At 37.0% G+C, this 14,903-nt stretch overlaps 2 protein-coding genes across 2 annotated transcripts; one reads left to right on the top strand and one right to left on the bottom strand.

Moving 5' to 3' along the window:
• Positions 1-75: 75 nt before the first annotated feature.
• LOC122037895 (purple acid phosphatase-like) lies at positions 76-5,109 on the bottom strand. The gene is made up of 8 exons (XM_042597361.1): positions 4,779-5,109; positions 4,287-4,487; positions 4,035-4,146; positions 2,747-2,973; positions 2,242-2,380; positions 1,149-1,369; positions 626-747; positions 76-529 (listed from the first exon to the last, which is right to left on the bottom strand). The coding sequence occupies exons 1-8, from the start codon at positions 4,962-4,964 to the stop codon at positions 337-339; spliced, it is 1,401 nt and encodes a 466-aa protein (XP_042453295.1). The 5' UTR covers positions 4,965-5,109; the 3' UTR covers positions 76-336.
• A 453-nt stretch (positions 5,110-5,562) lies between these two features.
• On the top strand, positions 5,563-14,858 carry LOC122037893 (conserved oligomeric Golgi complex subunit 1-like). The gene is made up of 6 exons (XM_042597360.1): positions 5,563-7,801; positions 8,938-9,132; positions 11,568-11,872; positions 12,031-12,216; positions 12,622-12,799; positions 14,313-14,858. The coding sequence occupies exons 1-6, from the start codon at positions 5,609-5,611 to the stop codon at positions 14,490-14,492; spliced, it is 3,237 nt and encodes a 1,078-aa protein (XP_042453294.1). The 5' UTR covers positions 5,563-5,608; the 3' UTR covers positions 14,493-14,858.
• The last annotated feature ends 45 nt before the right edge of the window (positions 14,859-14,903 follow it).

Below are 14,903 nucleotides of genomic sequence, written 5' to 3'. Positions count from 1 at the left end.
TTTCAACAAATAAGTTTGAACATGCATCTTTGAAACTTGACAAGATAAAAGTATAATCTTGAACATAATCAAACGGAGTTCAACTTCTTTATATCACTGTAATTAAGTTGTATTCATAGAAGAGAATAATATTTTGTTTGAGATTAAGTAGCAGTTATAAGACTGTTTTACATAAACAAATTAAACATATAGCTCCTGGCTTACGGGATGCTTATATACTTACACAACTCCTGAGAGCTTAAAACACAATGCCACAAGTGATTTCTCATCTCTTTTTCACAGCGACATTGTCATTTGTTTGCAGGAATAAAACCTTTAAGTTCTTACTGGCTCACTTTACACGGCTGAAGTCGTCTCAGCGGTCTGCCAGTATCTGTTGTAGAACCACATTGAGTCGGCGGCGACAGCATTTCCATCATCGTTTCTATGCCAGGTATAGTAAGCATGTGTTCTATTCTTGATCTCGAAGATAGCATGGCCAAAGCTTGATTCTCTGAAAGCCGAGTAACTTGGCTGCGGCTCTGTCATACTATGCCCCATATGCAAAAATGACACCAGTTGAGAAGAAAATTAGAAGCTATTGGTGATGTAGTAGAATGCTAGTATGGTATGAGCAGAAACTTACTTGGTAGAAAGCCCTTCGAGATTCCCTCCATCGCCGACAGTGATATATACAGGGGCTGATTCGTCAGGAACTGGGTCACATTTACCATTCACTATATTGTAAGCGATATTCGATACTCTATACTGCAAAAGCAGGAAACTCGCATCACCAAAAGGCTAAGGCTAAAGGAAATACTTTGGAGTGAGTCACGCAACTAAAAGAATTCATAGTGTTGCAAGAACTAACTTAGAAAACCAAACGACTTGATTGTACATTTGTATTGGTTATATGCAAAGTACGTTTCCTATCATCTATCTAGCAGTAAGAAATCCACACTTCTGAAAATAAATATCTTTTAACTCACTAATGTGAAGGAAAATTATCTATGTTGCATGAAAATTCACTGATGGCAGCTCAATTCAAACTCTTTATAGATGATTATTTCCTAAGACATGTTGTATGAAAGCCTAGGAAGCTGAAAAAATACGATATGATATTCTTTAACTGGGGATAGGGAAAAGACAAGCATATAGAGCCTACTTACACTACGTTCATAGGCATGGACATGACCAGCGAATACAACATCAACTTTGTATTTGAGAAACCATGATTCATACATCACTCTCATAGATTCCCCTTCCATATAGTGATAATTGTAGCTGTTGTACCATGGCGCATGCATTAGAACAATCAACCATGGTGTCAAGCTCCTATTCACCTTGGGCAGTTCTGCTTCAAGCCATTTGAACTGAGGACTGTATCTACCTGTTGAATGCAAAAAATAGTGAATACTAGGGATTTCTAGCAAATAAAGGCAAAGAAAAATAAACCTAAGGTTTAGTGTCATTGACTAGCAGATATAGTGAAAAATACATACAAGTACATCCACCTAGACAATAACATGAACTTCAGGGAAAAAACATGGAAATGCACAAAACGTCAAAAAATACAACTTTCAGTTGTTGTGCAATTAAAGTGCATCAAATGAATTATCATAGGTGAAGAAAAAAGACTAGTTAATGCATACAAACAACTTCTGAGTCTCACTAATTTTCTCAACTTTTTGATCAAGCTAATTAATTGCTTTTCAGCTTGATGTTTGTGATGCTAATTTAAAAAAATATATATACCAGAAAAACTAACCTAGACTATTATTTCTCACTATATGTAAATCTGAATGGAGATCTACTTATCTTACATTATGAAAATGTAGGCAATGGAAATGGAAAAACATCTTCACTCCAAGTGGAAGGAATTTCAAATAAAATGTCTTTGTCCATCATATTAAAGTAAGATACAACTTACAGAGTAGCAATTACCAAATTCAGAAAGATACAGAAGTATGGAAATCTCATATTTATATTCCAGTTCTAACCGGATATCCATACAATTTTAGCTAGAAGTCACCATTTAAAATAAAAATTACAAAACAATTTCAAGATAGGAGGGACAAAGAAAATGCAGTAGCAAATCTTTAAAATTCAAATTAACCTTTTAAGCAAGCAAAAATAACTGATGTCACTGTAAGATAATAATGTCTTTTTGTATTACTTAGTCTGATATGAGAACTTATAACTTCCCATTTTCAACTTGAATTTATTTCAAAAATGCAATTATAAAGCATCTACTATCCATACCATATGCTGAATATGATGCCACAACAATAATGTGTGCTGATGCCATCTTGATAGAGTACCAATATGGCTCTGTACTGCCTGATGATTCAAAAGGAGTCCAGTATCTGTGCGTGTATGGCTTAAACTGTATTGTTTCACCCTGTAAAGATTGGTATAATGTATCATCTATTCCAGTTTCACCCTGGAAAGATTGATGAATAATAGACTAAGAGAAGAGGTTCAATATCACTTATTATCCTTAATTTAGTCCCTCAGACATGTCCTTCTGCTGGTCATGCTGTTTGAGGCCTGTTTGACTGAGATAATCTCTTCTAGTCTCATTGACTTGAAGCGAACAATGAAGCAAAAATACTCCAGAAATAATTTTTTCCTTGAACCATTTTATTTTATCTATATCTTTCTGATTTCCTAATCCCTTACAATTAGCTGTAAATTAACAAAATTGTGTACAAAGAGTGTCAAGAAATCAAGCATAATGTATCAATGGTGTTTCTGATTTCCTTACTAGTTCTGGAGCATAATCAATCTCATGATTTCCTGCTGTCCAAATCCAAGGTTGATATGCAGCATTTCTCTCGACAAATCTCCCCCACGTATCCCATCTAACATTGTCATGGTATGGATATTTATCAGCATAAGAAAGGTCACCAAGAAATAGAACTGCTTGTGCATTTGGATTTGACTCATAATGAGCTAAAGTGATGTTAGAGTCATAACTCTGTCCTAGATCACCTGCAGTTTATACAAAATAGTAGAGAAAAACAAGATATAGTCAGGCAAGAATTCTCTAGGAACAACAGAAACTATGATATTGACATTTCGCTAATTTATTACTGATTAAACTACCAAAAGATGACACAATAATATCAAAGACTACTTCATTTGCTTGTGCCATTATTTCAGAGATTGAGCTTGCAAGAAAAGCAACAAATGTATATACACTTTAACCCTACAAAAAATAACAGATTATGAAGTACAACTGTAGTTTAGATTTTCTTTCCTTTCCAAAGATCGAATGCTAAATAACAATGAGAATCACTGTGCCCAGATCAAAGGGGATCTGAAGTCTCCATGTGTAACAAGGTAGGTAACTGGTCTAGAGTGTATTAAGTTGTTTTCTGAAACTCCCTAAATGAAAACGTAGGACTTTTAGAACAGGGCAGTGAACCTACAACTAGCTAGGGCACTTCATTCAGGTAACGACATGACCGTGAACAACAAAATCATGTCGCCCAAAATAATCAAGCATATCCTTGACATCAAAAAATTTTCTCGTCAACAAATTTTACACAATCTCAAAGAACAGAAACATCACCTGACAAAGTTATTCTAGGTAATACAAGTAGTTTTACTTTTCCAGCTCAAATTGTAGAGAACTTAGAATTTTTGCATTTTGGATTAAAATATGTTATAGAAATTGAGGACAGAAAGCTGTTTTATCTTCAATTATCTACTATGATTTATACAATTATAATGGAGTCAAATGGCCGTCAAATGAGATACAAGTCAAAGCAAAGGTAAGTAGATATTACTAGGATGGTTATCAAAACACATCAAATTTTTATCTATTTACAAAATCATCAGCAAAAGGAAAATCTCTGAGTGCAAAATGTCAATAAAAAGCCAAATCTACTAGCATGAAATACAGGAAAACACTTTGATTTATAAAAAGAAAACTGAAGTTATTATGATGAGAACCTTTGACAAAAAGATAGAAGAATATTTGATGGTCTCTCCAACATGAATTTAAATCCTACAAGCAAAATGAATTAAAATCCTATAAGCAAAATTACCAATAAGACCGAAAGTGTAAGGAACATCTGGACCAACTTCAGGTGGACTTATGAACCAGAATTTTCGAATTGCATCTCCAATTCCAATAGCATAGTAGTATTTAGTATCGTGCTGTAAAGAAACATGTTACCGTTACCAAAATTTTCACCGAGAGCAACAAAAACGCCAGTAAAGAATACATATTGAAATAGGCAAGTATGATTGGTCAGATAAATTCACAAAAGAGCACCAAAAAGACGAATTCAAATAACCTTCAAATTGCTGATAGTACAATGATGGATGTAGCCTGAGGTGTAGTTGTAAAACTTGTATCGAGTATATAAGCCTTCGGCCGATAAATCAAGATTATTCTCATCAGTCCCATAGAGTACTTCACTGGAGCCAGGTTCATCCTCAGTCACCCATGATATGATCATGGCAGTGCCATCAAGATCACCTTGGGTAATGTGCACCTTCATGAACAAAAGGGAAATGTTTCTAAAAATTATATAGCAAACTATTCTGCTAGAGGAGTTATATCCATCCTAAAACGAAACCACAGCAGAAGGGGCACCGATCGGCAAGGCAAAAAAACTTCAAATGTTTTGATCAAATCTGCGACTTGGGCTAGAAGATCAATAGTGTAAAGGGGGAATCGGAGAACAAGTTTACCAAAAAAAGAGTAGAACAAAGCATAAGTGGCCAATACAAAATTAATTAAAAAAAAAAAGGCAACTTCGGCCAAAAAAGGGATAGGAATTCACCTGCTGCGGTGCGTTGTAACCCGGCGGCACTCGGAACACATCGCTGTCGAGCGGCATGTCAATGGTCTTCTCCGCCTTCCTCACATAAGCGCTGCTGATCCCTCCATCGCATCGACCCACTATTCCCACCAAGATCGCGGCCAAGAGAAGCCCGAGTGGGCGAGGAGCTTGCCGCCACCTCCCCATCTGCCAGTCGATCACTCCTTTCCCAGTTCTCCATGCCACGGGGCCACCTTGTTAAGTAGGAGGCGGAAGGGGATAAGAAGAAGGCAGTGGAATATGCCCTAGCAGATGCTGCGCGTAGGAGTAGAAGCAACAACGATGGAATCCCATTGGCGCAAAGCTATCCGACGTCGAAATAAATAGTCGGATGGATCGCAATGCGGCTCTTGCTCGCGGTGAGAACGCAGCAACGTGGCAAGCATCCTCATTTCTAAAAATGCCCTTCAAAATCTCAAATTATCCTTTTGGCCTTAATTACCAACATTTTAAAATAATATGAAAAAACATAATGTTTATTCTATTATTATTAAGGGCTAGAAAGTACATTTTAATTTTTATCTCCACTTTTTAATTATAAGAAATACATTGTAAATAGAGAAGAAAAATAATTAAATATGATAATAAAAAAATTTATCCCACCCTAAATTCTCATAATTAAAAAAGAGAAAAACCTTTAAAATGAAATAAAAGTATCCTATTTCATTTCTCTTCTATTTCCTTCCCTCGAAGTAAACACAGCCACGCGAGCGCTGTTAACCTCTGTGCTATATTTCCTTCAGCACGTGCGTCCTCCCCCTCCCCTACACAGCTATACTTTCAGATCCGTCATGCGGTCCCCTCCGCTTCCGTCCGCCGGAGGCGGCGCCCGCGACGCCGATACCCTCTTCCGCTCCAAGCCGATTCCCGAGATCCGTGCCGCAGAGACAACCACGCGGCGGGAGATCAAGGCCAAGGAGGAGGAGCTCCGCCTGCTCGTCGGCGAGAGCTACCGAGATCTCATCGACTCCGCGGACTCTATCCTCCTCATTCACACCTCGTCCGAGTCCATCGACTCCAATCTTGCTGCCGTTGAAGCCGCCCTGCGCTCCCTTTCCGTCTCCTCCGCTCCCGACTCACCCACCGTCGCCTCTAACCCGGCCCGCGCTCGCGTCTACAGCATTGCCGCCCGGGTTAAGTACCTCATCGACACCCCGGAGAACATCTGGGGCTGCCTCGATGAATCCATGCTACTTGAGGCCTCCGGCCGATACCTCCGTGCCAACGAAGTTTACGGCCTCCTCACTAACAATGCCGATGGGGAATTGCTTGCCAAATTTCCTCTTATTCGGCATCAATGGGAGATTGTTGAGGGCTTCAAGTCCCAGATATCTCAAAGAAGCCGCGAAAGGTTGATCGATCAAGGGCTCACCGTCGCCGCCTACGCAGATGCCCTAGCTGCTGCGGCCACCATTGACGATCTTGACCCGAAGCAGGTGCTAGGCCTTTTCTTGGACTCTAGGAGGTCGTGGATCTCGCAGAAGTTAGTAGGTGGCATCCTGGATTCTAATTCCTCTTCTTCCTTGCTATGTGATGTGGTTAGGACGATCAGATCTAGCTTGGGCCAAGTGGGCGAGCTCCTTCTTCTAGCACTGAATGAAATGCCGTTATTCTACAAAATGGTGCTTGGGTCTCCCCCTGGGACACAGCTGTTTGGTGCAATCCCTCATCCTGAGGACGAAGTGAGGCTCTGGAAGTCGCATCGGGAGAAATTGGAAGCAACCATGGTGCTGCTTGAACCAGATTTTATTGCGGGGACCTGTTCTTCTTGGTTAGGTGACTGCTGTGAGGAAATTTTTGGTAGTTGGGCAAGTGGTAAACGTATAACTGATGCAATTGCAAGCGGGGAGGGCCTTGCATCTGCAGAAAAGATGGTTCGTTATACTTTGGATGATCGAGACGGATTGGAAGAGAGCTTGGAACATTGGCTGAAAAGTGTCTTTGGTTCTGACATTGAGACCCCTTGGGACCAGCTTCGTGGACTTATCCTGAAGAATGGAAAAGATATCTTAGAGGATAGGCTGGAAGATGCGTTTACTAGAAGAATGAAAGAGATCATGGATTCGGAGTTTGCAAACTTGAACATAGATATCAACTTGCGGAACTCTATCCAGGCTATTGTGAAAACTACATACAGAAATGACTCAGATGATTCACAAGCTTATTTGAGAAAGCTGTCAATTGATGGTGGAATTTGGTTCTCAGAACCAATTCAAAAGAAAACAGGACTGCTTTATGCACATAAGCCAACAATTTATGAGAATGACTTCAACAGTAGCCTAAATGCATATCTTGGACCTGAAGTTAGTCGGATTAGAGATGCCTTGGACAGAAAATATCAAACCATACTAGAAGATCTTTTGTGCTATGTGGAATCTCACAATTCTTTTTTGAGGTTGAAAGAACTGGCACCATATCTTCAAGAAAAATGTTACAGCACCATAGCTGTCTTACTAAAGGAACTTGAAGATGAACTTGCACTGCTCACTGCTGCTTTGGAAAGAGACACAGAGGACAGGGAGTTACCACACGCTGTCCTTATTGACAGATCACTCTTTATAGGACGCCTTTTGTTTACATTACAAAACGATTCGAGTCATATACCTCTAATTCTCGGTTCCCCAAGGCAGTGGGTTAAAGACTCTCCTGGTGCAGTCTCTGTTAGCTTCTCATCATCTCCTCTGCCTGTGAAACATAAAGCATTTTTTGATTCTCCAATCTCTCCCCGTCATAGCAACAGCTCTAAAAGCCCTAGGAGACAGTTTCTTGATAATCCTAGAAGGCAGACAATTTCAGCTGCTGCTGCATTGTTTGCATTGGATGAAACCTCAAATCCAAAGCTTGAGGTACTCAATAAAATCTTTAAAGATTTGCGCATCAAATCTCATGGCCTATGGATTGTTTGGCTGTGCAATGAGTTAGTACTAATTCTTTCTAAGGATTTTGTCAAAGATGAAGCATTATCTTCTTCAACTTCTTTGCAGGTATATGGTCCCTGTTCAATGTCTGGCTTGTTTTCAATAGTAATAATTATGTGGTTGTCCTTATTACTAGATCGTTTTCTAGCATAGATTGAAAGGAAATCAAGTAAATTGATTTGAAAATGTCAAGATTCCTTCAAATGCTCAACTCTTTTAAGGAAATTGAATTTCATTTCTTCTCATTATTATTATTATTATTACTATTATTTGTGGTTGAAGGAAACCTACAAGAACTTGGTAGAGAGCTCTAATTAAGTTAAATGATTTCCACATTACAGAACTACTATGACAATCAAATTTAAGTTAGTTGTTTGTGATAGAAGGAAACCTAAGAAGTTTTTTTGCATAGTAATCAAAAGAGGATCTTATGTTTCTTGGATTGATAAGAATCTAGTTGCATTGCTCAGTGAAGAGAAAGGATCTTTCAGTTAGCTTTTGTTCTTGCATTGATGAGTAGGGCAAAGGTTGTCGAAGATTCCCTCAATGCTGTTTAGTCTTCTCATTTTCTGCCAGACTCATTTCAAAATGAAAACAAAGAGAGCTAAGGTGTTACAACCCATATGGATGGGAGCATTAATCTATTAACTTATCATGCCTAACCACCAGCCTAAAATGTTTAAGCCCAAGATAATAGGAGCTCACTCATGTAGACTTATGAAGCTTCATTACTAGCCAGAGTGCCAGACCATGTGAGATTAAATTGAGATGTCAGATAAGGAGTGAGAAAAAGTGACAATGAGTAGGTGAAAAACGAGGAGGATAACCCTCAAAGGCATTAATTCTCTCCATTAGCAATCAGATGTCACCACCTTTTGCAATGAATAAAATACAACTGTCAAGGAATCCTGCAAATTTTTATGCTTTTAATGTAGAAAAAGAATCAGATTATGCTTAAAATTTTAGATTGTTTATATGTATCGCACGTTAATAACACACTGCTTTTTGAGACCAAAAGAAAGAAGTTGTAACACAGCTATATGTTTAGCTAATTGTTGAAGTTTTTCATTGAAGTTAGTTGCTACACATGCTCTTAAGTTATATCATGCTGTTGTTTTCTTATATTTAAACTTTGGCATATGTGTTAACTGATAATTAGCTAAACGTCTGGTTGAATTACATGGTAACTATTTCTTATGTAGGGTTGGGAAGTGACTAACATCAAACAAAATGATTCCAAGGAAGGTTCTTTGGAGATGACAATCTCTCTTCCTTCTATGCCTTCACTCTATATCACCTCCATTCTCTTTCAAGCTTGTTTAGAAATTCACAGAATCGGAGGTCATATTCTTGATCGATATACATTGCAGATGTTTGCTTGGAAACTTTTACAGAAGGTATATTGCTCCATCATTTAACTTTATGTATTGATCTTATTACACCAATATGTGCCATGTATTACCATTTACAGGAATATTATTTAGAACATTTTAAACATGTTCTATACCTGTGTGGTTGGTGATATGCTTTTGTTTCAACTTCAAACTTAAGATGTTTTGCTGATATTCATTGTCCTTAATCTTTATGCATCTAAGTTTGCTGGTTCTGTTGGGATGCATGTACTTCTTGATATCTGGATAATATGGATTTTATCATCAGTGTTTATTTAAACTACAAAACAACCAAAAAACTGTACTCCAGTCTAGATACTCATGCATTATATTAGTTTAACAAGTTTACACGAAACAAATTGCTCAAATAGGACTAGTCAATTATTCCACATAATTGTTAGATCAGACTTCAAATCAATGCAAAAATAAAATTAAAATTTTTTTAAAAAAATAGACACTGCCAAAAATTATTCTATGCTGATTTTTACCCAGATCAAGTAAGGAAAAAAAATATATAAGACCGTAGATTAATTCCAAAAAATTGATCAAAGGAGCAGCTACAAAGCTAGCATACTACATAAGAAGCTTGACAGCATAAATTCTACCAAGGATGCGCCAATTTCTTTTTTGCTTTCAATTGTTTAAATTGGGATCAGACTCTTGAGTCTAATATGTCATGCTAGTCAACACATAATTAAACTCTAAGCTTTAACACAAAATTAGTCTGTTTTGTCCAACATGAAATTGTTACTTGATTGCTTCACTGCACCTATTAGCTCCCAATGAATCATCACCAAAGTCATGAACATTGCTAGGAAGAATTGACCTCCAAATTAATGTATGAGCAAGAATGCAAGATGCACCTCTCTAACTGTAGCCCAGAAGCTCAATCTAAATCTTTAAACTAATGAATGAAATGTTTGCCAGCATTTATGGTTCACTGTATTGACCTGGTTGTATTGTCAAGTAATACAGCAACAATGCGTTATTGTGCATTTTATGTCTGCCAACTGTACATCAACTCAGTGATGACAGAAAATTCTACATAGGATGAGATTCTGCAGCTTCAAATTAAAATTTCTGTATATCTATTCTAAAATGCTAAAGATTGATTTGATGTTCACTTATCCTAAAAGGTTAGGCTTCTAAGAATGAACTTAAGTTGTAGAATTATGGTTAGCATTATCTCAAGTTAAGCTGGAACCATGGTCTTCATTAAGAGTTCAAGTCAAAGACCGATGACTTTTCACAGATCAAAGTGAGTGATAAAAACAAGGAAAAAACCTCAGTTTAAGTATTCAGGAAAATTTTCCAATTTTGAGACATATGGTTCCATTATCATAAGCACTTTAGTTATGGAGTGGAGGTAGTGATCTCGAAAGTTTTTATGATTGGAAAATCCATTGTCAAGTATCATAGACCTGGCCCATCATAGTGATCATCAGTCCAGTGAACTCCCTACGTATGTGTAAAGTGATCAGGGTGGTTCTTGAGATTGCCTGACGTCTGAAAGATAACAGCAGTAATAAGCAACTACAGGATCAATCCACTAAAACATCCACACCATGCTCTAAGTTTTTCTTTAGGATGCAATATGAAGTCAAAAAAACTGACCAAGTATGGCTTATTAGCATACAAAATGCTGAGTAAATGGCTATACTTGAGAAGATAATGAGGACATAAACATACCTTTGTATGTGTCCATAGAATCAAATTCCCTTGTGTTTTTCCGTATTTCTATGCACATGCTGAAATGCGAACAATGTCAAAACAACCGCTCCACCTTGATATACAAGCTCATCAGATTCAGAGGGAAATTCTAGAAATTTTCTTGATAAAGGATGATGAATAATCTATGCGATAGCTTGGTGGTCAGGAACCAGCAGCAAGTGGAGTTCTTGAGAGTGAGAAACAACTGTAGCTTGAAATTGTGGTGGATGGGAATAGCTGAATAAGTATATCTCCTGAGTCTTCTTCTTCTACTTCCTGATTTTCTTCCTCTTGTCCTCTTCGCCTTAGTATTTAGTCATCCTTATCCTTCTCTTGATAGGTGTGGTCTACACCATCTTGTACTTGCACATGCTTTACCAGTCAGGAGTCAGGACCAGATTGATCTCATTTAGAAATTCAGCACAGAAACAAGATTTTAGAGCTTGAAATGTCTACTTTCCTTGTTTTATTCCTGACATAGTAGAGAGCTAATTAAGGTTGCTTTGTTATTTTACTTAGAGTTTTTCAGGTGACACAAATGTAATATTAACTGATCTTTTTTTCCCAACCAGTACAAGTGATTTTACATTGTAAATGCTACTGATTGCTAATTCTAATGGTCAGATAAAGTGTTCATTCTTTCATGTAAACAGAATTATGAACATATTTATTTTAATACTGTCTTTTGATAGCTCTGAAGTTGTTTGGTCCTTATTAAATGTTGTCATTAGGTGGTTGAAATCTATGAAAGATTTTTATTAGCCATGGAGAATGGTGAATTTCAAGTCTCAGATAAAGGAATACTGCAGATTTTGCTAGATTTAAAATTCATTGCTGATATTCTCTCTGGAGGCAAAGACTCTGCTGTCAGCGGTTCTGAATCAAATGCCAAAGAAGATTCACCAAAAGTTAAAACATTAAAACCGGCATTGAGATGGAAACAGACACAAAACAAGCCTGATTGTGCTAATGTGGCAGCCATTACAAAACTAATCAATAGCTTTACAAAGAGGCTGGATCCAATTGACTGGGCTATGTAAGCACTTCTTAGTTCTGGTTGAATCCCTTTCTGCTATCATTCAACTCTAGCAAACCCATAAGAAGACAAACATTGTGATTTTAATACATGATAACATGTTGAAGGTTACATGTAATGCTAAGTTAATTGGACATTTGTCTTATAATATTTTACAGGTATGAGCCTTACCTCTGGGAGAATGAGAAACAATCATATAAGCGATATTCTGTCCTTTTTGGCTTCTTAGTTCAGCTTAATCGTATGTACACTGAGACCGTTCAGAAATTGCCTACAAAGTCAAACACAGGTTCCAACATTATGAGATGTTCCACAGTTCCCCGATTTAAATACCTACCTATCAGGTTAGTTTTTCTTTGCCTAATATGTGGTGTCCTACAACAAAGCAGATAATGAAGCTGGAATGTAGAATGTAATTTTTGCAGGATCACAGTCTCCCTAAGGGTCCTTTTTTTTATGAAAAGGGGTCCATTTACTTGGATGGAAAGTAGAGGAAGAGAGAGAAACTGGCAAATTACAAATGGACGACCTTCATCATTTGTGTCACTTTCCCTTATGCCCTCATATCTTCCATCCAAGTAAACGAATCCTAAAGTTCCAAATCAATATGGCAAATCAAATTTACTTTTGGTATCATATTTCCTTGAAAAAGTAGCTTCGTTCCTTCTTAGGTTTATTTGTGATATGTTTGTAGTTGTACTACTACATTTATCTTATGGTGTGGTTCTGATAAGAAATTTTCTCTCCAGTGCTCCTGCATTATCCACAAGAAATCTACATAAATCAGCGATGCAGACTTCTGATGATGCTTCGATGAGGAGCCCCTGGAAAGCATATGGAAGTGGTGAACAATCTCCAAAGCCTGACTTTGATGATAGTCCAAACTATGGAATTGCTGCACCATTGTTGAAGTCTATCATGACACAGGTACACTAATAGGAAATTATCACTTTCCATAAGATTGCATAATCCAGCATATTTGTTTACAACAAATTCTCCTTGCATTTTAATGTTATGCTTATGTTATCTGACAAATATCATTGGTTGCATATTAAATTGATATCGGTCATCCTTCCATCTTATTCTAGGTTTCTTTATAAGTGCAGCGATTTTAGGTTACTTCCATAAAATTAAACAATAATTTTTTAATTTCTCAATTAAAAGTTTTCACATAATGTACGGAATTAGCTTTGTAGGCTTTAAGGTGTCACTTGGTCATATTTCCTAGGTCTTGTGTCACAAATGATAGGTTATTCGAATAAACACTCACAATCCATGCTTTCCCTCTATCTAGCTATGCATGAATATAAAATTGACTCCTTTGTCTGTCAGATTTTTTTTTTTTTTTTTGCAGTGTTACTTCTAAACTTGTTGTGTTTTTGCCTTTTTGGTTCATCTTCCCATTATATAATGTATCATAGGTGAAATAGCAGCGAGTTTATGGCTATTGCTTTACTCCTGGATATTTATGGTTTAGTTTATAGCAACTCTCTGTGGGAATCTGAGATTCATGACAATTTATGTTCCATAACTTGGAAGGTTTTGAATTTGCTGTGTACCCCTTATAAAGGCTTGCAAATCGAGATTTATAGTGTGAATCATTTATAATTTTCCAATCATAAATCATATAGTCCAAATTGGTTAATTTTTCTATCTTGCTTGGAATATTTTTTAAAACCTAAAATGTATAAATTATTATTTTCTCCCACCAAATTGACACGCTGAGATTATCATGATTTATGAAGGAAAAAAAGGTTGATGCATCGTCTTGAAAAATAAATATTTGTCGTCTTTTCTTTTAGAATTGCAACCATGTCATTGCCATTTTGTTTAGAAACTAAAACTAATATATATAACTAATCGCATTCAACAAAATCAAAACATCTCCATGAAGCTCAAGTAGGGTAAAAAGTTGGTGTAATATTTGCCTAAAACTTGTGTCGAGCTTCTGAAATCCCAATATTCCCTTTCAACACCATAGTTTATCACTAGAATTCTGCATCCATGTCTATACCACCAATCTGTTCATATAGCATGTTCATTTTATCTTATGTTTTCCCCATGTCCTTTATAGTCTAATTCCTTGATCTTCAATACTCATTATCTTTTTTATTTTTCCCCTTCTTTTATTTTCAACATTCAACATCTCCTTAATGAGTTAAGTTTAATGCTAAGGACAATGAATCTTTTTGTTTTTCATAATATTACAAAAAATATAATTTGTATTAATTGTTGTGATTCTTTTACAAGTCTTATTCATATACATTACATATCACTCTACCTTCAGATTTGATTGCATACGATACTAAACATGGATTGTATACATTTACATATCACTCTACCTTCAGATTTGATTGTATACGATACTAAGAATGGATTGTATACTTTTGTCGCTGTAGCAAGATTAAAGGTTATGTACTATTCTAACAACTTTGTCCAGGTGGGAAGCAAATTTGGAGAGAGTACCTCCAGGTGGGGTTCTATGCTTTCTGATGGCCAAGTTGGTAGGCTCAAAGACAGATCTGCGGCTGCCATGTCGACATTTGGTGACATTCTTCCTGGCCCTGCAGCAGGGCTTCTATCGTCTCTTACATCAGGTGCAGCCATGTTTGACCCTTAGTCTGTGCTTATTCGTTATCGAAATTGGTATTCAGATGAACAGAATGCATCTGGTTGGAGAGGCTACTTCCAGTCTCACATGGACTGTAACACATCTCACAGCACGAGCAGTTCGCAGTTAAAATGTGGCCCCAAGCATTGGAAGCTGTGTTCGCATTGTCCAGCGATGGGAATTGGAACACTTGTACGGAAGTTGACGGATCAGAGTTGTATATGTTACAAGATTCACAGTATCATCAAAAAAATATATATAGTTTTCCGGCAGGACCGAATAATACTAATTGTTGTGGTCGAGCTTTGCTCCTTTTTTGCATGGCGACATTGTTATATATTTAATAATAAAATTCATTTGTTTTTTGCCTGGTTATCGGAAGTACATAACCTTTAACCTTGCTACAGCGTCAAAAGTAGG

The sequence above is a fragment of the Zingiber officinale genome, chromosome 1A (genome assembly GCF_018446385.1).
Source record: "Zingiber officinale cultivar Zhangliang chromosome 1A, Zo_v1.1, whole genome shotgun sequence".
NCBI lineage: Eukaryota > Viridiplantae > Streptophyta > Magnoliopsida > Zingiberales > Zingiberaceae > Zingiber > Zingiber officinale.
Note: the sequence above shows the minus strand (reverse complement) of the source record. Positions and strands in the feature narration are given on the sequence as shown.

Bases quoted from the DNA above. Each gene is read 5' to 3' on its own strand.
- LOC122037895 (XM_042597361.1), bottom strand. From the start codon at position 4,964: ATGGGGAGGTGGCGGCAAGCTCCTCGCCCACTCGGGCTTCTCTTGGCC. The intron at 2,974-4,034 runs GTAATTTTGCTT...TATAAACTGCAG, and splicing joins TTACACTTTCGGTCTTATTG to GTGATCTAGGACAGAGTTAT. The intron at 748-1,148 runs GTAAGTAGGCTC...CTGCTTTTGCAG, and splicing joins TCCATGCCTATGAACGTAGT to TATAGAGTATCGAATATCGC.
- LOC122037893 (XM_042597360.1), top strand. From the start codon at position 5,609: ATGCGGTCCCCTCCGCTTCCGTCCGCCGGAGGCGGCGCCCGCGACGCC. The intron at 7,802-8,937 runs GTATATGGTCCC...TTTCTTATGTAG, and splicing joins CTTCTTCAACTTCTTTGCAG to GGTTGGGAAGTGACTAACAT. The intron at 11,873-12,030 runs GTAAGCACTTCT...AATATTTTACAG, and splicing joins GATCCAATTGACTGGGCTAT to GTATGAGCCTTACCTCTGGG.